Source organism: Nannospalax galili, unplaced genomic scaffold (genome assembly GCF_000622305.1).
Source record: "Nannospalax galili isolate Female #2095 unplaced genomic scaffold, S.galili_v1.0 scaffold996, whole genome shotgun sequence".
NCBI classification, from domain to species: domain Eukaryota; kingdom Metazoa; phylum Chordata; class Mammalia; order Rodentia; family Spalacidae; genus Nannospalax; species Nannospalax galili.
This window is the reverse complement of record NW_008339436.1, coordinates 3440685-3463816: the sequence shown is the minus strand read 5'-3', so window position 1 is coordinate 3463816 and position 23132 is coordinate 3440685. Positions and strand designations below refer to the sequence as shown.

Here is a 23132-nt window from a genome sequence, read left to right as displayed (position 1 = left end):
GAGAGAGAGAGAGAGAGAGAGAGAGGGGGGGGGTAAATATACCAAAAGATAAGTGTGTTCACCCTCTGGGGCAGAATGTCAAGAAATGTTTACTTTCATAGATGGGGAGGGAAAAGACTTGCACAAACTCACACTATGACTCAGATGCTCCTGTTGTATGCTCTGAGGGCGGCAAAGCCCTCTCCATTCATCCCTCTGTACCAAGGACAAGCATCCTACAGCATTAACCACCCCATTAAAGCCATCAGAGGGAGATATGGAAACAAGAGTATTTCTTAATATGAATGAAGGTTGCATGTAAATGAAATGAATCTGTCCAATGCTTTTTGTGAAAGATTGGGAGAAAAGAGACCTCTGTCCTGTTTCCATGATGGTAACTATTTTTACAGTCATTTTTCAGTGGGAGGAGGAACCCAGGCAGAGCCCAGCATAGACAGCTGGGCTTAGGAGAGGCTACAGGCAGCGTCCATTCTGCAGAAGTGGTCTGCAAGGCAAAGACCTTGGTCTCAGCTCAGTTCTCTAGCTCTGGCCAACTCATCACCATGTGGCTTTGAGGTCCTTCACATGTCCCTTGTTAAAGGAACACTCTTGATAGGAGCCATGTGTGTGGGTAGACTACAGAATGCAGTGAGTATTTCTTCTGGGACTCTGCCAATGAAACACTTGCAGGCTGCCCCAGTGTTAGGTGTCTGGACAGTTCTATTAAGCAACTGGACAAAAAGAAAGGACCAGGCCTCACTTTGCTGGTTCTGCTTCCAAGCACCCATCTCCATTAAAGCAAGAAAACATACACAGAATATTTCTACCCAAGTTAGGAAGCTTAGGTACAGAGAAATGTGCAGATCCTCATGCTTCTTTTCTGAGCTGCTTCCCAAATCTGAAGGCCCAGGTACACAAGCCTGTCCTGGAAGATCCAGGCTCCCCATTCATACACACATACACCACATGCACCTGCAAGGAAAAGAGGCCAGGCCTTCTTGCCTGGCCCCACCAGAGTCACTGGCATCATCTATGTTCTCTCGGAGCATTTATCACAACGTGCCTGCTTTTAGATACAGTCATCATCCTGAGACCCAGGACCCACCGAGGACAGGGAACACAGGCTTCTTGTCTCCAGTCCCCCAGCACCTGGCCCACAGTGGGGGGAGGCAGTGGAGAAAGCAGAGTACTCATGATGGTGGGTATTCTCCACTGTGTGAGATTGAAATGTCCCTGCTTTAGGGGGTGGAAAGGAGAGAACAGAACAGACCTGTGCCCCTATACAGCTGTGCTGAGAACCGCTGTCTGGAAGGCTACACACTAGAATCTTCCGGTGGCTCTGCCTAGTTCATATCCCGGTTCCGTATGTCAGTTATCCTCTGTGTCATCTGTGGGAAATGGGGTCTCCTGGTTACAGAAAAGTGCCAGAGATCTGGCTCTAAGGTTGAAGGCCCTGTGGCACCCAGCCTAGCTCACTAGAGCCTATCCCTTCAAGGGGGTCAGTTCTAATGCCACCTGCTAGAAGCCTCTCCCTGATGTTCAGGATGATGGAGGCCCCTTCTTTTTGTGGCTTGAGCCCTGGCCTGCACCTTCCTGCAGCGATGCCTCCAGAGCGACCGCTGATGACATTCCCTGAGCCCCAATACTGCTCCCAAGGTCCCAAAGACCTCACCCCCAAGAACTCTAGCTCAGCATCCTCTCCCTGTGGTGCAGAACTGAGCCGGTGCATCTCTGAGACTTCGACTTGGACCCGGAGCGCTGTCATTCTCTCAATCAGCCTCGCTGGGATGTAATCTTCAACTTGGAAATACGCCTTACTCTCCATCTGCTAGGAAGAGAATGCACAGCTAAGAGATCAGCCAGGAAGCCTTCTGCTGGCTTCTTAATAGAAGTGTGTGTACAACCCCAGTCCTATCAGGATCCCAGGGCAAGGATACCCCTCTGGGGTGGCTCTGGGACATCATGTTCTGTATTAGAAGTGAAGCCAATGAGGCTGGAGAGATGGCTCAGCTGTTAAGAGCACTGGCTGCTCTTGATGAGGACCTGAGTTTGGTTCTCAGCACCCACATGGTGGCTCCCAACCATCTATAATTCCAATATCAGGGAATCTGATGCCCCTGCCAGCCCCACTGGGCACCAGGCACATACAATGGTATGCATACATACATGCAAATACTCATACACATAAAATAAAAATAAATAAACCTTGAAATAAAAAGTGAAGCCAAATCCTGTGACATGGATAGAAGGGAGCGAAGAAGACAGTACCCCCCGATGATATGTGGGAGTTAGAACATAGTAGGCTCTCTGGATCCTGAGAGGTATACAGATAAGAACAGAAGTCATGCCACAGGGTCAAGGTCATGTCAACTGTAAATGACAGAAACAAAATATGTTCACTCTGAGACCTTTCACATTTCATGAGGCCACATCTACCAATAAGCACAGGAAAACCTTGTCACTAAAATGTTTCTTTGAATTCCTTTGGCCTTCTGTTCGCCTAGGTTCCTAATACATATCTTACTCTTAACAAGCAGGTATAACTGTGACACTGTTTTCACATAGGACCATGTTTGAGAAGACCAAATCCCTCTTCCCCTTCAACAGGTCTGCTACTTAGGGCACTGAGGCAGTAGCCTCCCAGAAGATGCTAGAAGATCACTGTCACCTAATATCTGGTACTAGTTCCTTCAACACAGAGTCATGGGCAAACAAGAGTATGCTGAAGTTCATGGAGGCATGATCTCCAGGTTCACTGTGAAAAGAGAGGAAGGCAGGACTGGACAGAGAAAGAGCTCACCCTACTTTTGCATTCTTTATTTAATCTGTCCTGATGTTAGGACACTCCGCCAGTCTACCCTTGGGCAAACCATTGTCACCCAGCTTTGAGGATAACTACCCTGAAGAAGGCAGCTTAGGAACTGGATGAATCTGGCCTTCTCCATTCAGGAGAATAAGGGAATCAGCCTGACAGATTCTGAAGGGAACAGCACACTGTCCAACACAGCCCACATTCCTGCTTTGGCATAGACCTGTCTATATGTTGGCCATAGATTGAGAATCCCAGAATCCTCTAACTGACCCACACTGAGCCCACAGTTCAGCTCAGAGTCACAAAGGAAAAGAAATTTCTCGGCAATCTAAAAATCATTTACAGTGATATTAGATTGGCCAAAATCCAGAACACTGACACCACCAAATGCTGTTGGGGATGTGAGAGACGGGAACTCACATTCACTGCCAGTGGGAGTGTAAAATGGTACAGTCACTTGAGAAGACAGTTTATCGGCTTCTTACAGAGCTAAACACTCTTACTTTAGGCCTAGCAATCAGCCCCAAAGAGTTGAAGAACTATGTCACAGAAAAACCTTCCATGGAGCTAAGAATATGGCTCAATGGTAGAGTGCTTGCTTAACATGTGGGAGGCCCTGGGTTAGATTCCCAGCACTGAGAAAAAACTGCACATGGTTGTTTATAGCAGCTTTATTCATGACTGCCAAACCTTAGAAGCAAAAGCTGTCCTTCAGTGAGAGTGTATGGACCATAGTATACCCAGGCAATCACATTACTATTTAGCACTGAAAGAAATGAGCCATCAAGCCATGAAAAGACATGGAGGAGTTAAGTACATGTTACTAAGTGAAATCAACCTGCAGGAAAGGCTGTATGCTGGATGTTTCCAAATAGGGGCTATCCTGCTGTGTAGACAGTAGAGATCAGTGGTTGGCACGGGGGGTAGATAGGCAGAACATAGGTTAAGCAGAGCACTAATGATCTTTGCATCAATGAAACTACTCTGTAGGACACTGTAATGGAGGATACATGTCTTTACTTTTTAATAATTTATTGAGAATTTCATACAGGGATATAAGCATATAAGGTATTTTGATCAAATCCATGCCCACTCCCTCCCTTCCAACTCCTCCCATATCTCCCATCACTTTTTTTCTGATAACTTCATGTACTCTTTCTTCTTTTTTTTAATGGGGCTTTTTGCTACTCTAACATTCCCCCTCTGAAGAGGTAACCCTAAAATCTTTTAAGAATTAGAGCTGAGTTCCCAAATATTTCAACATTTTTGGCCTTTGGAACACAGTATGTTGCTAAGGGGCCCAAGGACATTTTGACTTTGAGCCAAGAAGCTGGCTAATTTTCTTTGGGGTCTTTTTATACTAACTGCCTCTCCAGTTCCTACCTCCTATTCTTATCATGCCATCCTCTGAAGAGGTTACCCAGCTTGTGGAAAGGGAATCGGGATGCAGGCTGCCCTGCCTTCTTCCATGCTGAACAGGGAAACAGAGTGAGGCAATTGGGGTACCCCTTCAGTAGGTCTATCTAAAAGACTCCCAAATTCTCCACCCCTCATTTCTGTCTCAGCCTGCTGAAGACCATGGGGAGAAAGCAGAAGAGCCAGAGGAGGGATTTAGACCTTCCAGAAGAAAGTAAGCAGAATGTTGTTCTTTAAAGCCATATGACCCACAGCTGATGGGAAGCCAAAGGCATAAATGAAACTTTCATTGTTTTGAAAGTTTCTGACCCCAAAAGAAAGTATTTAGTTTCCATTAGATACTGTGCTGGATAGCTTTAGTGTCAACTTGACACACCTGGGTTGAGGGAGCCTCAATTGGGAAATTGCCTTCATTGGACTGGCCTGCGGCCATGTCCATGGGGCACCTGTTTGATGAGTGACATGGGAGGGCCCAGACCACTGTGGGTGGTGCCACCCCTGGGCAGGTGGGCCTGTGTTGTATAAGAAAGCAGGCTGAGCCGGGGCCAGGGGAGCAAGCCAGTAAGCAGTGATCCTCCATGGCTCCAGCCTATGTTCCAGCTCCTGCCTCCAGGTTCCTGCCCCGAGTTCCTACCTTGGGCTCCCTGATGAACTGTGACCTGGGTGATGTAAGACAAACCCTTTCCTCCCCAAGTTGGTAGTGGTCAGAGTGTTTTGTCACAGCAATGAAGAATAAACTAGGATAATTGGGTTCCTCCTCATTTTTCTTTTGTCTGCTAAGGCTAGACAAGAGAGTGATGGATTCAGGATTTGCTTTCAGGCATTTGGATAGCTTTTGGAGTTCTTAGAATCAGTATTAGTTCCCTCACAAAGCCTTCTAGATGGGGGAGGAAACAAATTTGGCCATCATTTTAGAATAGTGGGTTGTCTCCCTTAGCTACAGGTGGGCACTACAGTATTGGAAACCAAGATTTGAAGTCTTATATCTGAGCAGCACTTTCTGATTCAGAACAAAAATATGAGAAATATGAGAAATAATTGTCTAAATAACTTTTTATATTTTATTTATTGTTTTTATTTTATATGTATGGGTGTATTGCCTGCATGTATGTGAGTGCACCCATGTTGTACAATGCCGCGGAGGTCAGAAGAGGGCTTCAGATTCCCCGGGAACTGAAGTTAAGGATGAATTGCAGCTGCCATGTGGGTTCTGGGAATCGAACCCAGGTCCTCTGCAAGAGCAGTCAGTGCTCTTAACCACTGAGGCATCTCTCCAGCCCCTAAATAACTTTTTATATGGACTTAAGCCTAATGTCTAAGAAGTGTAATCTCTTGAACTCTTAAAGAAATATACTGATCACTTTAATCTTTGGTTATACTTTCCTTTGAGGTGTTTAAGACCATAAAATTGACCCAAATAAATCAATTTCTTTTTACACTTAAGGTCATTTGAGGATCTGTTCCTCAGGGGTCATGTGGGCTTGGGAGGATATGCATATGGACTCTTAAGAAATTATATTGGTCCCTTTAATATTTGGTTATACTTTCCTTTTGGATGTTTAAGGCCATACAGTTGGCCCTGCTAAACCAATTTATTTTTACTCTTAGGTCGTTTGAGGGCCTGTTCCTCAGGGGGTCACATGGGCTTGGGAGGAGCACCTGGCTCCTTTCTTTTACCGGTTCTGCCTATGTGAGGATAAGTCAAAGGTCCTGCTCGACCATGGTTGGCTTTGCTTGGAAACATGGAGGAAGTGATTCCTCTGTGTTGACCCTCCTCTTTGTAGACCGGACACTGGTTCAAGTCCATCTGGTGGGGTCTCCTCGGCCTCCTTGATCAAGAGGACAGGTGACCCACCACCATTACAGGACATTTTGAGAGAGATGCTCATAGGCCATGGAACTAGTCGACCCAGGAAGGCAAGGAGCGAAAACTGTCCTTTATGTCCCTCTGACCAGATTAGTATAGGCCTCAAAGTATGTCTGTTAGACATCCAATAAGGTTAGTTCCACCAGTCTGGTGATTTTAATCACCATGTGCTATGTAGATAAAGCTTGGGTAAAAAACCAAATGTCCTCAGATAAACCTTGACTAGATAAATATTTTGTTCCTTAAACTAGTTGACTAAACTATGACCTTAGAAATTTTAGGATTATGTGTATATTATTTTGGTCTCAGCCTTTATACATCATAACAAACCTACACAGATCTTCCTCACTGCTTAGGCTTTCTCATTGTTTATATTTTGGAAAATATCTCCATTCCCATATCCTTTTAACATCTTTTACACTCTCGTTTTCTTTTTTTAATAATTACTAGACATAATAACATTAAAAAATAAATTTTCCATCTGTTGTGAGAGTTCTTTTCCCGGGGATACTAAACAATGCTTATTCCATTTAAAGGTTCTAGTGTCAAATCAATGTTCAATAAAAGTTTTACTGGGGAACAAATGAATTTTATGAGCTTACTTACCAAGATAACAGGGGTTCCTGAAGTGTGTGAATGGCCTGAGTGTATGCACACTGGAAAGCCTTTACCCAGCATGGGTCAAGCCTTCTCTTCCTAGCCTTCCCCAGATTGTATACTTTAGCCCTCCCCAAATCCAGGAGACCATGTGTGATTAGGGCCAAATTACATACGGTTGGCTGAGAAGAGTGGCTGGAGAGTCTGGTGAGGGTCCAAGACCCTGTTTGCCCCTCCTTTAATGAAGGAGCACAACCAACAAGTCCAATTGTGACGATGTTTAGCAATCAGGCACTCCTGAAGTTGTGATGATGGTAGTTAGTTCATGCAGAGCAGACTGCTGTACAGTATCATCTTATTAAAAGGACATGGGATTTAAAAGGATTTGGTGGTAGGATCCACAAATGAGGGAGAACATACGTCTTTTATTTTTCTGCGTCTGTGTTACTTAGTATAACAGTTTCTAGATCCATCCATTTACCTGCAAATTTCATTATTTCATCTTTCTTTACTGCTGAATAGAATTCCATTGTGTAAATATACCACATTTTCGTTAACCACTAATCAATTGAGGGACAATAGGTTGCTTCCATCTCTTAGCTATTGCGAAAAGAGCAGCAACAAACATGGTTGTACAAATGTCTCTACAATAGGATGAGTCCTTTGGGTACATGCTAAGGAGTGGTATAACCAGGTCATATGGAAGGTTCATTTTTAGTTTTTTAAGAGTTCTCCACACTGTTTTCCATAGGGGTTGCATGAGTTTGCAATCCCACCAGCAGTGAATGAGTGTTCCCCTTTCTCCACATCCTCACCAGCATTTGGTATCATTTGTTCTCTTGATCCTAGCCAGTCTGGTTGAGGGAAGGTGATACCTTAGGGTGGTTTTAATTTGCATTTCCCTAATTACTAATGATGTTAAACACTTTTTGAGATGTTTCTTAGCCATTTTTATTTCTTCCTTTGAGAACTCTCTGTTTAGATCTTTAGCCTATCTTTTAATTGGGTCATTTGGTTTCTTGATTCTTTGTTTTTTGAGTTCTTTATATATCTGGATGTTAAACCTCTATGTCAGATGTGTCACTGATGAAGACTTTTTTCCTATTCTGTGGGTTTTCTCTTCACTTTTTTGATTGTTTCTTTTGCTGTACACTTTTTATTGTTTCTTTTCTTTTTAGTTTAATGAGGTCTCGCTTGTTAATTGCTGACCTTAATTCCTGAGCAACTTCTGTCCAATTTAGAAAATCCTATCCTACACCTATATCTTATAAGTTACTGCCAATATTTTCTTCTAATAGTTTCAGGGTTTCCAGTTTCACACTGAGGTCTTTGATCCATTTGGAGTTGACTTTTGTACAAGGTGAAAGACAAGGATCTAGTTTCATTCTTCTACAGGTGGAGATGCATCATTTGTTGAAGATGCTGTCTTTCCTCCATTGTGTGTTTTTGGCAAATATCAGGTGGCTGAAATTGTGTGTACTTGAGTTTGGGTCTTCAATGAAGTTCCATTGATCTATGTGCCTATTTTTGTGCAAGTACCATGATGTTTTTGTGACTATAGCTCTATAGTAATCTCCCAAGTGTTGTTCTTTGTGCTCAGGGTTGCTTTGCCTATCTGGGGACTTTGTGCATCCATACGAATTTAAGGATTTTTTTTTTTCTAATTCTGTGAAGTATGTCATGGGAATTTTGATTGGGATTTCATTGAATCTATAATTGCTTTTGGTAGGATGGTCATTTTCACAATATTAATTTTTCCAATCCATGAGCATGGGATGTTCTTCCATCTCCTGGTGTCTTCCTCAATCTCTTTCTTTAACAATTTTAAAATTTTCATTGTAGAGCTCTTTGGTGTCTTTCATCAGATTTATTCCAAGATATTTTATTTTTTTGCAGTGATTGTGAATGTGAGCATTTCCCTGTACTCTTCCTCCAAATGCTTGTTAATGGTATATAGAAAGGCTACAGAATTTTGTAGATTGATTTTATAACCTGCCACTATACCGAAAGTATTGATCAGTTCTAGGAGTTTTCTGGAGGAACTTTTGGGATCTCTTAGGTATAGAATCATATCATCTGCAAAAAGGGATACTTTGACCTCTTCTTTTCCAATTAGTACTCCATTCAATTTCCTTCTCTTGTCTTATTGCACTAGTAAGCGTTTCAAGCACTATGTTGAAAAGGAGTGGAGATAGTGGACATCCTTGTCTGGTTCCTGATTTTAATGGGAATGCTTCTAGTTTTTCTCCTTTTAGAATGATTTTGGTTGTGGGTTTGTTGTATATAGCCTTGATTATGTTGAGGTATGTTCCCTCTAGTCCAATTCCCTTTAGGACTTTGAACATAAATGCATGCTGAATTTTGTCAAAATCTTTTTCTGCATCTATTGAGATGACAATGTGTTTTTTGTCCTCGAGTCCATTTATGTGATTAATGACGTTTATTGACTTGCATATTTTGAACCACCCCTGCATTTCTGGAATAAAGCTTACTTGATCATGGTGAATGATCTTTTTGATGTGTGTCTGTATGCGGTTTGCAAGTATTTTGTTGAGAATTTTTGCATCTATATTCATTAAGGATATGGGTCTATAGTTTTCTTTTTTGGTTGTGTCTTTACCTGGTTTAGGTATTAGAGTGATGCTGGCTTAATACAAAGATTTGGGAGTTCTCTCTCTGTTTCTATCATTTTGAATAATTTAAGTAGTATTGGTTGGAGGTCTTCTTTAAATGTCTGGTAGAATTCTGCTGTAAATCCATCTGGGTCTGTGCTTTTTATACTTGGGAGGCTTTGTATTCCTGTTTTGATTTCCTTATATGTTATGGATCTGTTTAGACTATTGATCTCTTCTTGGTTTAACTTTGGTGGGTCCCATGATTTTAGATATCTATCCATTTCTTTCAGATTTTCAAATTTAGTAGCATATAGGTTTTTAAAATATTCCCTTTAATGGTCTGGAACTTTTCAGTGTCTGTTGTGATGTTTCCTCTTTCATCTCTGATTTTGATGATTTGGATTTGTTCTTTCTTTCTTTTGGTTAACTGGGTGAGGGGTCTGTCTAATCTTGTTTAGCTTTTCAAAGAACCAGCTCTTAGATTCATTGATTCTTTGTATTTTTTTCTTTGTTTCTATTTCATTAACTTCTGCTCTGATTTTTTTGTTATTTCTTCTCTCCTGCTGGATTTGGGTTTCATCTGTTCTTGCCTTTCCAGTGTCTTGAGTTGCAGTGTTAGGTCATTTGTTTGGGCTCTTTCTAATTTTTTAATGTAGGCACTTAGAGCTATAAACTTCCCTCTTATGACCGCTTTTAAAGTGTCCCAGAGGTTGTGTTGTGTTGTATTGTCCTTTTCATTGAATTCCAGGAATTCTTTTCTTTCTTAATTTCTCCTTTGACCCACTCATTATTTAGGAGTGTGTTGTTTAATTTCCATGAGTTTGTGTAGTGAGTAGGGCTCTGTTGATTCTGAGCTTTATTGCATTGTGGTCTGATAGAATGTATGGAATTATTTCAATATTTTGTATTTGTTGAGGTTTGTTTTGTATCTCAGTATGTGATCAATTTTTGAAAAAGTACCTTGGGGTGCTGAGTACAAAGCATATTCTTTGGTGCTTGGGTGGAATTCGAAAGATGTCTGTTAGGTCCATTTGATGTATGATATCATCTAATTCAGATGTCTCTTTGTTTATTCTTTGTCCGGTTGACCTGTCTAATGGAGACAGTGGGGTATTGAAGTCCCCTACTATTACTGAGTTGGGGTTAATCTGAAATCCTGTAGTGCTGTCTATATGAAATTGGGTGCACCAGAGTTTGGTTCATATATATGTTCATGATTTTAATATCTTCTTGGTTAATTGTTCCTTTGATCAAAATGAAGTGACCCTCCTTATCTCTTCTGACTAGTTTTACTTTGAAGTCCATGTTGTGAGATATTAGAAATGCAACCCCTGCTTGTTTCTTAGTGCTATTTGCTTGGAATAGTCTTTACCATCCTTCCACCTTAAGGTAGTACCTGTCCTTGAAGGTGAGATGGGTTTCTTACAGACAGCAAAAAGATGAATTTTGCTTCTTCATCCATTCACTTAACCTGTGTCTTTCGACTGGGGAGTTCAGTCCATTGATATTTAAAGTTATTATTGAAAGATTTGTATTGGTTGCCATCATTTCAATTGCTGTTTGTGTTCTTTGTCTAATTTTGTGCTTCCTCAATTATACCTTTATTTCATTTGTTGACCCTGGGGTATAGTTGCTCCTTTCTCCTCTCTTTGTATTGCTTTAAGTATTCTTTGAAGGCTGGTTTCATGGACATGTATTCTTTCAGGCTTTTCGTGTCACAAAAAGAAGGTTTTTCTTTCCCCCTCAATTATAATAGACATTTTTGCTGGATAAAATATTAAGGGTTGGCATCTATTGTCATTTAGAACTGGAAATACCTTGGTCCAGGCTCTTCTGGCTTTCATAGTTTGCATTGATAAGTCAGCTGTAATTCTGATGGGCTTTCCTTTACATGTGACTTGTTTTGTTTTTTTTAACTGCTTTCAGTAGTCTCTCTTTCTTCTGTACATTTAGTGTCACAGGGAGTTTCTTTTCTGATCCTGTCTATTTGGTGTTCTATGTGCTTCATGTTTTTCTATGAGGATGTCTTTCCTTAATTTCGGGAAATTCTCTTGTACAATCCTGTTTAAGATCTGGTTAATACCATTAACCTGAAATTCTTCTCCTTCCTCTATGACTATGATACATAGATTTGGTCTTTTAATGGTGTCCCACATCTCTTGCATATTCCACTCCTGTGTTTTTTTCAAAATTTTCATAATCTTTGCTTGAGTGGTCCAATTCTTCAACTTTATCCTCCAGTGTTGATATTCTGTTTTCCATTCATTCATTCTAGTGGTGAGGCTTTCCCCTGTTGTTTCAAGTTGGCTTATTGAATTTTTCACTTCCTTCTTCATTTCTGCCTGAGTTTTCTTCAATGTTTCTATCTCTTTTAGGAATCCATTCAGAACTTTATCCCTATCTTCTTTCAGTTCTTTCATTTGTTTGTTCATTAAATTAGTTGTGTTCTTTAAATTCATTGAATTTCTTGATCATGTTTATGATTGTTCTTTTAAATTCTGTGTCCTGGGTTATCTCTAGGGGATTCTCCTTGAAGAACTCTTCTACAGGACTTGTAGAGTTTGGTGGGGACATAGTTTTTTGGCTTTCCATTTTATTATTCTTTCATTGTGATTTTGGCATGTGAATTTCTTTTGTTGTTTGTGATTCTGATATGAGAATTATATTGAAGTATGCTTCTGTTTGTATTATTGGTGTGCCTTGGTCCTTTTCTTATTGTTTATGTAAAGCTGGTTGATCCAGGTTTCAGGTTCTCTCAGGTTTTATTTTGGAGGGAGCTGATAGCTTCAGATCAGCTACACAGGAGCACCCACAGAAGCCCAAGTCAGGTTCCAGTCAGGTACGCTCAGGCTTCCTTCTAGGTTTGGACCCCTACTAGCGGGAACTCAGAGCAAAATTTGGGAAGTTCGCTAAGGGGGGGGTGATTTTGGAAGCCTCAGTCTGCTGAATTCTCAGCCCCTATGCCAGAAGGAGGCAGGTACTCTCTGGCTGAGATCACAGCTGCTACACAGATGGAGGTCAGAACCCACCCTCTCAGGCTGTCTCCTAAAATCTCAGCCTTATCCTACCAAAGCCAGGTCTGCCCTGGGGCCTTGGGAGGGGCCTCACACAATCCCAGTTGGGGGTGGGGTGGGAACTGAGCAATTAGCTCACCACCACATGGAGGCAGAATCCTGGCACTCTCAGGTAGTCCCCTGCATTCTCAGCCCCTATGCCAGAGAGAGGCTGGAAACGCACACACTGGTGGTCTGCTGAGACCATAGTACTGGAGGATACATGTCTTTATATGTTTGTCAAACCCATAAAGTATGTAATAGTCCTGTGTCAACTATGAACTCTTGGTGACAACAATCTGTCAACATAGGTTCATCAGTTGTAACAAATGTGACTTCTAGTACAAGATTACTTTGTTCAGTGGAAGAGAGAAGGCGTGGGTGAGGCTGGAGACACAGCAAATCTCTACCTTCCTACCTTCCACTCAATTTTGGTGTGAACTTAAAGTGTTCTGCTAACGTTTGTATCTGAAATGTACCCCAAAGGCCCATGGGCAAAAGACTATCACTGTTGGAAGATGGTGGAACCTTCAGGAAGTAGAGTCTAGTAGAAGGAAGTGAGAGCAATAGATTTTGCCTTATGGGAGATATTGGAACCCCAGCCCCTTCCTTTCTGTCTTTTTGCTTCCTGGTCACCATGATCCACTATGAACTTTGCTCTACCATGAGCTCCACTGCTTGATGTTTGCTGCCTCACCTAGGCCTACCTAAAGCAATGGAGACATGCAAACACAGAGTGAAAATTTTCTTCCTTATAATTTAATTGTTTCAAGTATTTTGTCACAGTAACAGAAATTTAATTAGCCCATTTTCTTAAAAAATTAAGTTTATTAAAACATTTAGGGAGGAAAAAAGCATTTAGGATCTTTGTCCCCACATCTTGTTAGGAACATTTCTAAGAAAAGAAATCAACATGGACCTAAAAAGTTCTAGCACAAGTACTTTTATTTCTATCTCATTTATAAAAGAGAAAGCTCAGAAGCAACTGATAATAATTATAATTATCACTTCCATGGCACTGTCAAGGGAATGCCCCACAGAGCGGGAATGGATAAATGAAGTCCAGCCCCATGGAGTCCTTACATGCAGCCAGTCCACAGCATCTCAGAGGGTATGGGAAGACATACATCATGAAGAAGAAGATGCAGATTGAACACAGCAGTGTTTACAACTGTATCAAAATCCTGCATGCAATCAGGCTGCGAGAGAATGTGCCCAGAAGAGTGTTGTTCTGCCGTGATGATGTGATTAAGGAGATTTATTTTTATACTAAATTGTCTTTGTTTCCCTTTTTAAAATGCAAATGTAATCATGTTACTTCCCTGCTTAACATTCTGCAAGGGCTCCCAAGCTTTCACAACTATGGCTTTTAAATCTTTTTTTCCCATCACCAAAACCACTTATCAAACAAGCCCCTTAGCAAGGTATACTAAGACCTCCCAAATGTGATATTCAGCACCTAGCCAACGTCATAGCCACATGAAACATATGAAGCCTCTTCCTTCTCTTCTTTTTGAGGCCCCCGTTGTGGTTAAATATCTGCCAAAAGCCATTTGTTTTCAAGGCCTGTGGTATTATTAGGGAGAAGTGGAACCTTTAAGAGATAGGGCTATGTGGGAGGAAGTTAGGTCACTGAAGGCATTCCCTTGAGGGGGATATTGAGACCTCTCCTCTGTTGGCTTCTCTCCTCTCCACTCCATTCCTTTCCTCTCCTCTTTCCTGATTGCCTTGAGGTGATCAGCTTTCATCATTCACTTCTTTTACAGTTTACTGCCACCAAAGTCCAAAGGGACAGGGCCAATGACCATGGACTAAGACCTCTGAAACCATGAGCCTAATAAATCCTTCCTCCTTATGAGACCACAGGTATTATGTTACAGCAATGAAAATCTAGCACACTCCCTTAATACCATTCAAAGTATCTACATACAGAAAAACAGGCAAAACGATGGATTCTAGGGGATAGCAATGTGTCAACATAGGGTGGTTGTATTAGTTATTTTTCTGTTGCTATGATAAAGCACATGACCAAGGCAACTTATAGAAGGAAGACCTTATTTGAGCTTTGGTTCTAGAGGGATTAGAGTCCATCATGGCAGGGAGGCACAGAGGAAGGTGGCAGGAGCGGAAGACTGAGCTCTCACATCTTCAAGCAGGCACAGGAAGCAGAGAGCAACTGGAAATCCAGCAAGCCTTAAGAACTCTCAAAGCCCGCCCCCAGGGATGTGCTTCCTCCAGCACAGTCACACCTCCTAAAACCTCCCAAAACAGCACCACCAACTGGAGACAAAATATCTAAATACTTGGAGCCTGTGGGGGACAGTCTCATTTAAACCACCACAGTGGTTGATTATAAAAAAATAGAGGAGGATTGTTTTCAGGGGAAGGCTGTGAATGTGGGAGGTGGAGGTAGAAGAATCTATGCATTTCCCACTCAATTGTTCTATAAAACTGCACTGAAAAGTAAAGTTTACTGAAATATTTTTAAAGCATTTAGGATATTTGACACATATCATTGCTAGGAATAAATCCATATAATCACTAGAAGTAAGTCCTGGCTGAGCCCTTAGGGCCTCACCTAACCTCACAGAGCCACAATTTTCTCAACTATCATTGAAATAATAATGACTTTTCAAGACTAATTGAAGGGTTGGCAGGTGCCAAGCATGGAGGAGGCCCTCCCTAAATTAGAGCTGAGCAAACAGATGCACAGACAGGTGGGTTCACATTACTGGTGGTCTTCATGTGCAAGAAAGGAAGGTCTGCCTTCGAGAGCAGGATGAGAGGGAGCAGAGAGCGCCAAGGGTGTGGAAGAGATAGAAGTTTAGCAGGATCTGAGGATGGAGCTCTGGAAGTAGAAGATGATCAAAGGAAGGCAGAAGTTTGGGGAGGCCTGCCAGAAACGGGACAAACACGGGGGGGGGGGGTCTCCTGAACAGCGCATTATGATGTGTTCATTTGACTGAGTTGCAGATTTTCTAGACGTTTGGAGAGGCATTCTGGGTGATAATTGAATAAGATTAACATTTAAATGGTAGAATGAGAAAAGTAAATTGTCCTCTCTAACATGGGTGGGCATCTCAGTCTGTTGGTACTATTGCAGCAACATACCACAGGCTCGGCAATTTAGAGAAAACAGAAAATTGCCTCATAGCACTTCTGGAAGCTGAGAAGTTCAAGGCCAAGGCACCAACATCAGTGCCTGGTAAGGGCTGCTGGGTGTACCACTGCTCTGCCCTCACACAGCAGAAGGCAGAAGGGCACAAGACGGTAAATACTGTGTCCTTGCCTGGCAGAAGAGCAAAAGGAGAAAGGCCTATGCTAATTAGTTCCAGCCATTTTATATGACAGTGGTCTATGAGTGCCTTAAAAAAGGGATTTCATCATTCCTCAGAAGGCTTTAACCTCTAAATACCACTATGATGGGGCTAAATTTCAACATGACCTTAGGAGGGAGTACATTCGAACCATAGCAGTGAGCGTCAGGCAATCTGACTGTCCTGCGAAAAAGAAAGAATGAATTCTTCTTGGTTTGGTTGTGTTCATGTTAGAACACAGATCTTCTGCCTCTTTCCAGTGACTTAGGCTGGAAATACAACATCTGTGCTCCTGGATCTCCAGCTTGCCCACTGAAGATCTGGGGTTTACTTTGTCTCCATAAACTCATGAGTCCATTCTTGCTAATCTATGGATGCATAGATAGATGACAGATAGATAGATAGATAGATAGATAGATAGATAGATAGATAGATAGATGATAGATAGATAGGATAGATAGATAGATAGATAGATAGATAGATAGATAGATAGATAGATAGATAGATAGATAGATAGATAGATAGATAGATAGATAGATAGATAGATAGATAGATAGATAGATAGATAGATAGATAGATAGATAGATAGATAGATAGATAGATAGATAGATAGATAGATAGATAGACGGGTAGATGATAGATGGATGGATGGATGGATGGATGGATGGATGGATGGATAGATAGATAGATAGATAGATAGATAGGATAGATTACTTCTGTTTCTCTGGACAGTCCAGTCAGACTGAGGCTTGGGCCTCTGGGGGCCCAGGGGTTGTGTCTACACCAAGAAGTAGCTACTACACAGACTCTCCACTGCCCGTAGCACACCTGGCTTGCAGTCTCCATCACTCTATGCACTAGACACAGACTGAGGTTTACAGCATAGACTGAAGATCTGCTGCAGTGTCCCTTCAAGTGAGAACACTCCTAGTTCTAAAGAGAGGGAAGGAAAGATGGTCAACAGCAGTTGCTGTAATCAAGTTTCACACACACTGTTCTCATCTGTCCTCACAGCAGCTTCACAAGAGCCCAATTATTATTTTCCATTTTACAGATGAAAAAATAAGACTCAGATAACACATTCATAGTCATTAACCAGAAGAGGCAAGCCTTGATCCCCCTTCTGTCTGACTCCAAAACCTAGAATCAATCCTCCAGGCCCCAGAGTCTGCTAAGGAGAGGTAAAAGCAGTCTCTGAAAGACATTTGCTCAGCTCACTTTCGCCACACAGGAATGGTCAGAGGCTACAGCAAAGACACTGAAAGATTCGTGGGGCCTTCCTTGACTTAGAGCACCTCTTCCCAAGGCCCTCAAATGTAAGCAGAGCGCTGATATGATGGAGCTGGTCTCAGCTTGGTAGTGACCCCAACCCCAGGGCTGAAGAGAGGAAGAGGAAGAGGAGCTTCAGGGTAGGCAGTGACAGAGATGGAAGGTCATACATCAAAGGGCAGGGAAGAGCTGGACCAGTCCAGCTCTGGGAAACTGCCCTCCCAAGCAGGAGGGGTACCAGGAGCAGAAAGCAAAGTCCCACTCTCCATGGACCACAATGGGCCCAGAGGGGCTGGGATGGGAATGAGGATTGTACTGCAGATCCCAGACAAATAAGCTGCTGGCTTTCCTCACTGATCTGGCAAGTCACCCAGTCCAGGAGTCTAGACTCCATTCATTCTCCACTGAGAGCAATAGATCCTGGGAAAATCCCTGAGCTTCAGTTGGTCCTTTGGTGCTTGGGAAATGGGTGGACAAAAGCAGGCAAAAACCTTTGAAAACTTCAGGCAGATTAGCTTCTAACGGAGCTGTGTGATCAATTAGCTGAAATAAAGATCTTTAAAAGAGAATAAAGAGATTTATTTTGATGCATAGTTTCTGAAACTTTAGTCCATCGTCACTTGGTCATGCTGCTTTGAGCCTGTGAGGCCCCATAAAATATGACAAGGAGGGTCTAGGGAAGTGTCTCATTCAAGTTATCACAGCCAGGAAGCAGTGAAAAAGGAAGGGCCAGGGTTCCAATATCTTCTTTAAGGGCATGCTCCCAAATGACCTAACTTTCTTCCATTAGGCACCACTTCCTAAAGGTTTCATTATGTATAAGGTATTTTCTATTGAAGAAAAAGTTTATTGGGATTGCAGTTCTAAGGGGCAAGAATCCATCATGGCAGGGAGGAACTGCAGGAGGCAGCCAGAGCAGAAAGCTGAGTTCTCATATCTTCAAGCAGGCACAGGAAACAGAGTACAGAAGGCTAAAGCCCGCCCTCAGTGATATGCTTCTACCAGCAAGACCACAACCCTTAAGCTGTCCAAAACAGCCCCACTCAAAGTCTCATTCAAACTACCACACATTACCTCCCAATAGTGCCACAGACTGGAGACTAAGCCTTCAATGCATGAGTCTACTGGGGGCATTCAAAATCCAAACTATAATAAGGAGGAAGGCAATATAATTATAAATAAATGGATTTAATATGTGTGGTTGTTTGAATGAGAATGTCCCCCATAGGTTCCAAGTATTTTATCATTTTGTTCCCAGTTCGTGGTACTGTTTGAGAGGTCTTAGCAGGTGTGGCCACACTGAAGGAAGCACATCACTGGGGGCAGGCTTAGAGAGTTCTTAAGCCTTGCCATATCTTGGGTCACTCTCTGCTTCCTGTGCCTGCTTGAAGATGTCAGAGCTTAGCTTCTGCTCCTACTTCAGCCACCTCTGCCACCATGCCTCCACACCATGATGGACTCTTGCCCTTTTGGAACTGTAAGCTAAATAAACTCTTCCTTTTATAAGTTCCCTTAGTCATAGTGTTTCATCACAGCAACAGAAAAGTGACTAAGACAACATGCCAGGTGGCAATAAATGTTATGAAGAGATACAACAAAAATGGTACAGAGAGGCTTTGGAAAGTCCAGAACCAGGCAACACTTTCAAAAGATGATCTGGGAGAAAGAAATGTAATACTGATATAGTCTGGGAAGTCATGAAGTAAATGCAGACTGCAGTCTGCAACTTATTTGTGAACCATGGAAACAACTGAGAGACTCATAACTAGCATTTTAAAAAAAAAACTAAACAGAAGAAGCTGGAGAGATGACTCAGTAAAGTACCTGTTGTACAAACATGAAAACCTGAGTTCAATCCTCAACATCCATATAAAAAACCTAACATGATACCATGGGGTCATCATCTCAGCTCTAGGGAGCTAGATCCAGGTGGATCCCTGGGACTCTCTAGCCTGCCAACCTACTCTAATTGGTAAGCCCCAAGCGTGTTCAAGTGAGAGACCCAATCTCAAAAGAAAGCTTGGTGGATTAGTTGTGGTAGTAATAACAGCACTCAGGAGGCAAATACATTTATCACAGGCAGATCTCTGTGAAACCTAGGCCAGCCTGGTCTACATAGTAAGTTCCAGGCCAGCTGGTACTACAAGAAGACCCTGTCTCAAACAAAACAAAACAAAAAAAAACAAAACAAAACAAAACAAAAACAACAAAAACCCACGGTGGATGGCTGGCTCCAGAGGAATGATACTCAAGGTTGACCTCTGGCCTCCAAACACAAACACACCTGTACCCACGTACACACGAACACATACCTGTACATATACATGCACACACAGAAGCTAAATAGAAGAGGAAATATCAATATTCATCACATATGGAAGGGGTGTGTCCTATTTCCTGTTTCTTTCAGTTCTATGTGCATACATGTGTACTAGATTATAACAGATGTCCTTTTCTAAATGATGGGTCACAGCATAAAGTGTTTAAAGCTAAAACTGCTGAGTTTGTCTCGGCTCTTTAACTTATCACTGGGACTAGATGGGCAAGCTATGACTGAATCACACCCGTAGTTTCTTCACCCACCCACATTTCTGAACTAAGAGCACAGCTCTGTGGAGGTGTCCACACTTAGCGGTGGTTGCAGCCTCCTCTCAGACTCAAGTGTGTCACCTCAGGCTGCCATAACAAACAGTCCAGAGCTTAAAAAAACAGAAAGCTATGTATTCGTGCTCTGGGGGCTAGAAGTACAAGATCAAGATCAAGATGTCAGCATCTTTGTGTGTCTGTGGCCTCTCTCCTAGGTTTGCAGATGACCACCTGTTGGGTGTGTCCTCACAGAACTTTTCCTCTGTGCATTTGCCCCTGGTTCTCCTTTGTGTGTCCCAATGTCCTCTTCTATAGAGACACTGATCAAACTGGATCAGAACACAAGATAACAGCCTCGTTTCAACCTAATCACCTCTGTTGACGGTTGTTTCCAAATAAGCCATGTTCTGAGACACTGAGGTCTGTGTTCCAACATGTGAATTCTGGGAAAGATACAATCTCCCTGCAATACAAGGGAAGACTCAGACGATCCAGCTGATCAGAACTTTGGCCAAACATGACTTCTTTGTTCACCACAGATGTTGCATTGCTTACCACAGAGTGCTCACTGCTGATGAGCACACACACTCTTCATGTGACTGTGATAAGTATCCTCTGAGACAAACCCAGTGTGCTGACTGGGAGGTCACCAGGTGTTATGGTGTAGGCCTTAATTGTCCCCCATATGTTAACTAAAGGCTTGGATGCCAGCCTGTGGCACTATTGAGAGACGATGGGACCTTTAAGAGATGAGACAGTGGAAAAAAGTTGTGCCACTGTAAACATGCCCTTGAAGGGACTATTGGGACCACCATGTTTTTCTCTTCTCCCCCCTCTCCCTATTGCCATGAGGCAAACATGCCTCCTTTTCTTCTACCACATCCTCCCCTATGATATACTGTGCTACTCCAGCCAATTAACCATGGACTGAAATCTCTGAAACCAGGGACCAAAATAAACCTTTCCTACAATAAGTTGAGTATATCAAGTACTATGTTACAGTTGCAGAAATGTAGCTAACAGTGGGAAGAAATCAATAGGAACTTCACCTCCCTTCTCTTCTCTCTCCACTCCTACTAATGTATGCACAGGTGTACTCATTTGCACACCATATCGTTCCACAAGGGTCACATTGCTGAGTCTCTATTAGAGTCTATGGACAAGCCTCTTCTCCATTATCCTGAACATGGGTGAGAGGCATCTTGAGTCCCAAAGAAAAACCACTCTGTTGAACATAACATCTCATCTTGCTGATCTCTCCTTCCAGCCATGATCCCCATTTTGAACCTGCTATGTGAATACATTTATTAGTGTCATTGCACCCTGATTTCAAGTATCGCTGTGGTTAAAGTCTTGGTCTCCAGGGTAGTATGATGGGAAATGAAGGAACCTTTATGAAGAGGGACCTAGTGGGAGGTCCTTACATCATTGGAAGCATGTCTTCAGAAGGGACAGTGGGATCTCTGTCTCTCTTCCTCTGACTTCTTGTTTAGCATTGTAAGCTCCTCCACATATGCGCTCTCACTGTGAGGTACCAATACTATTATATAGTATTATATATACCCAACACCCTCATCAGAGGCCAAACCAATGGGTCTGGCCCACAATTTGACTTTGAACTTCCAAAACTGGGTTCTGAATAAACCATTTCTCCTTGTAAGCTAACTTCTCTGGCCATTTCATTGCAGTAACCCAAAACCAATTGATACAAGAAGGACTTACTAGACCAGAACTGTATTACAATACAATGTATGAACTTGATAAGTTTATCTTTGTATCATACAGAAACCCAGGAAAGAGCACTCAATGAATGCTTTGTTTGGTAAGTAGATGGATGGGTGGGTAGATGAGTGGATGGATGGATGAATGGATGGATGGATGGATGGATGGATGGATGGATGAATACAGTTTACCTCAATCTCAGTGGTAGATACTAACCACATTTCTCAAAGGCAGATCCTCCACATTGCCAACAGTCCCCTCATCCCACAGTTGTGTCTCCAGGGATTCCACTAAAAGGCCCCAGATGTCCACTCCTACCTTCTTAGGATAACTGCCAAATTCAGCCTGCAGGGCAAGGACCCCCAGCTGCAGCAGTGTCTCACTGTCGCAATACAGTCTCTCTTCTAGAATGTCCTTCCGAAGCTGCAGGTAAAGCTGATGCCTGGTCAGACTGTGCCTGGCAGAGAAACAGAGAAATAAGGGTAGATGGGATGTTCAGAGACCAGAAGAGTCTGAACACAAGAGGGCTTCTTGGTATGGGAAGATGACTATAACCTAGCAAAACCCAGAGGACAATGTCAGAGAGACCAGTGTGGCCTCCTCCACCTACACCATGCCTCCTTCTCTCGCTGATGGCGTCTCTGTACTAGGCACTTCATCGAACACCCACAGAGAGGTTTGGTGATGCTATGGCTCAAGGTAGTAGGCTTAGGTAGTGTCTCTATTAAGCAACAGAATACAGAGATGGTGATCTGACAAAAAATCCAATGCCCTCTCCTCCAACCCTTTCCCCTGGCTGCTGGATTGTGTATAGAACAAGAGAGAAACCTGATCTTGAGTGGACTATGTTTGAAACACAAAGGCAAGTTCTTGTTTGGACAAGGGCCTGCCTCCAAAAAGAATGATTTTCCTCTTGGCTCTATCACATTCAAATCCCATCAACAGAAATTGTGTTATTTATACGCAATTTACCATTTCCAAAGCACTTGCTTATCCACTATTTGTAATGTCAGGCCAGATAGGCATAAACCCCTTAATGAACGCAGGAATAGTCTGTAGCACTCACCGGAGCAGCCCATAGTGACTGACAAAGAACTTTATCCTCAGAAAGAGTGTGAAGGCATACATGGAGGCCTTCAGGGGCTGCTCTCTCCAGCGTTCTGGGGCAACATTGCACAATTTGGTTTCATTGTCCAGGAAAAAGAACTCTTTACCTGAAATGGAAATAGAGTTTAAAGGAAAAAGCAATAGGCTGTGTCCCACCCTCAGACTCACACCTTGCACCTACCCAGAGGGGTAGGGTGTAAGCTGTGTTGGTGCGGGAGAGAACAGGAAGTTCCCTCAGTATCCTGGAGAACAGAAAGGAGGAGACAGAGGAAAACAGTCAAGAAGAAAATGTAACTCTAGCCATCCCTTCATATCGCAGGTTCTGCATCTGCAGATTCAACTAACCACAGATAGAATTTTCTTTAATTTTATATGCACTGATCACGTACAGACCCTCTTTTTCATTGTCCTCTACACAGTGTAGTATGACACCTATTTAGTTAGCGTTCAAAATACTCTAGAGATACAGGATGCAGAAATTGCATGTTCACACTCTACCATTTTATATAATGAACTTGAACATCTGTAGATTTGGGTATCTGCTGGGGTCCTAGAATCCATCCCCTGTGGAAACTGAGGGATGACTGTGTTTATGATGAGGAGCTGTTACCTTATGAAGAAAACGTAACACAAGAATGGAGTACTAAGTCTCTGTATATGCCAGGCCCTTTGCATCAATTGGACCATCTTGCACCTCCCAGTCACAGGCACATTGCCTACTAAATGTTACTAAATACTTCTGGAACTCATCCAGTGACCCCTAACCTCCAGGGTGATGGGATTCAGAACTAA

General features: G+C 42.5%; 1 protein-coding gene across 2 annotated transcripts in view; it reads right to left on the bottom strand.

Annotated features, from left to right (window-relative positions):
• Frmpd2 (FERM and PDZ domain containing 2) overlaps window positions 1–23132 on the bottom strand; it is a 103802-nt gene that overhangs the window by 58785 nt on the left and 21885 nt on the right. Inside the window, exons 9-11 of one of the 2 annotated variants that reach the window (XM_017798426.1) lie at window positions 22300–22447; window positions 21552–21690; window positions 1652–1804 (exon numbers count right to left, since the gene is read on the bottom strand). In XM_017798426.1, the coding sequence (XP_017653915.1) occupies window positions 1652–1804; window positions 21552–21690; window positions 22300–22447 (440 nt within the window). Of the gene's footprint in view, window positions 1–1651; window positions 1808–21551; window positions 21691–22299; window positions 22448–23132 lie in introns of both variants that reach the window. The other variant, XM_008834125.1, reaches the window with a different exon arrangement.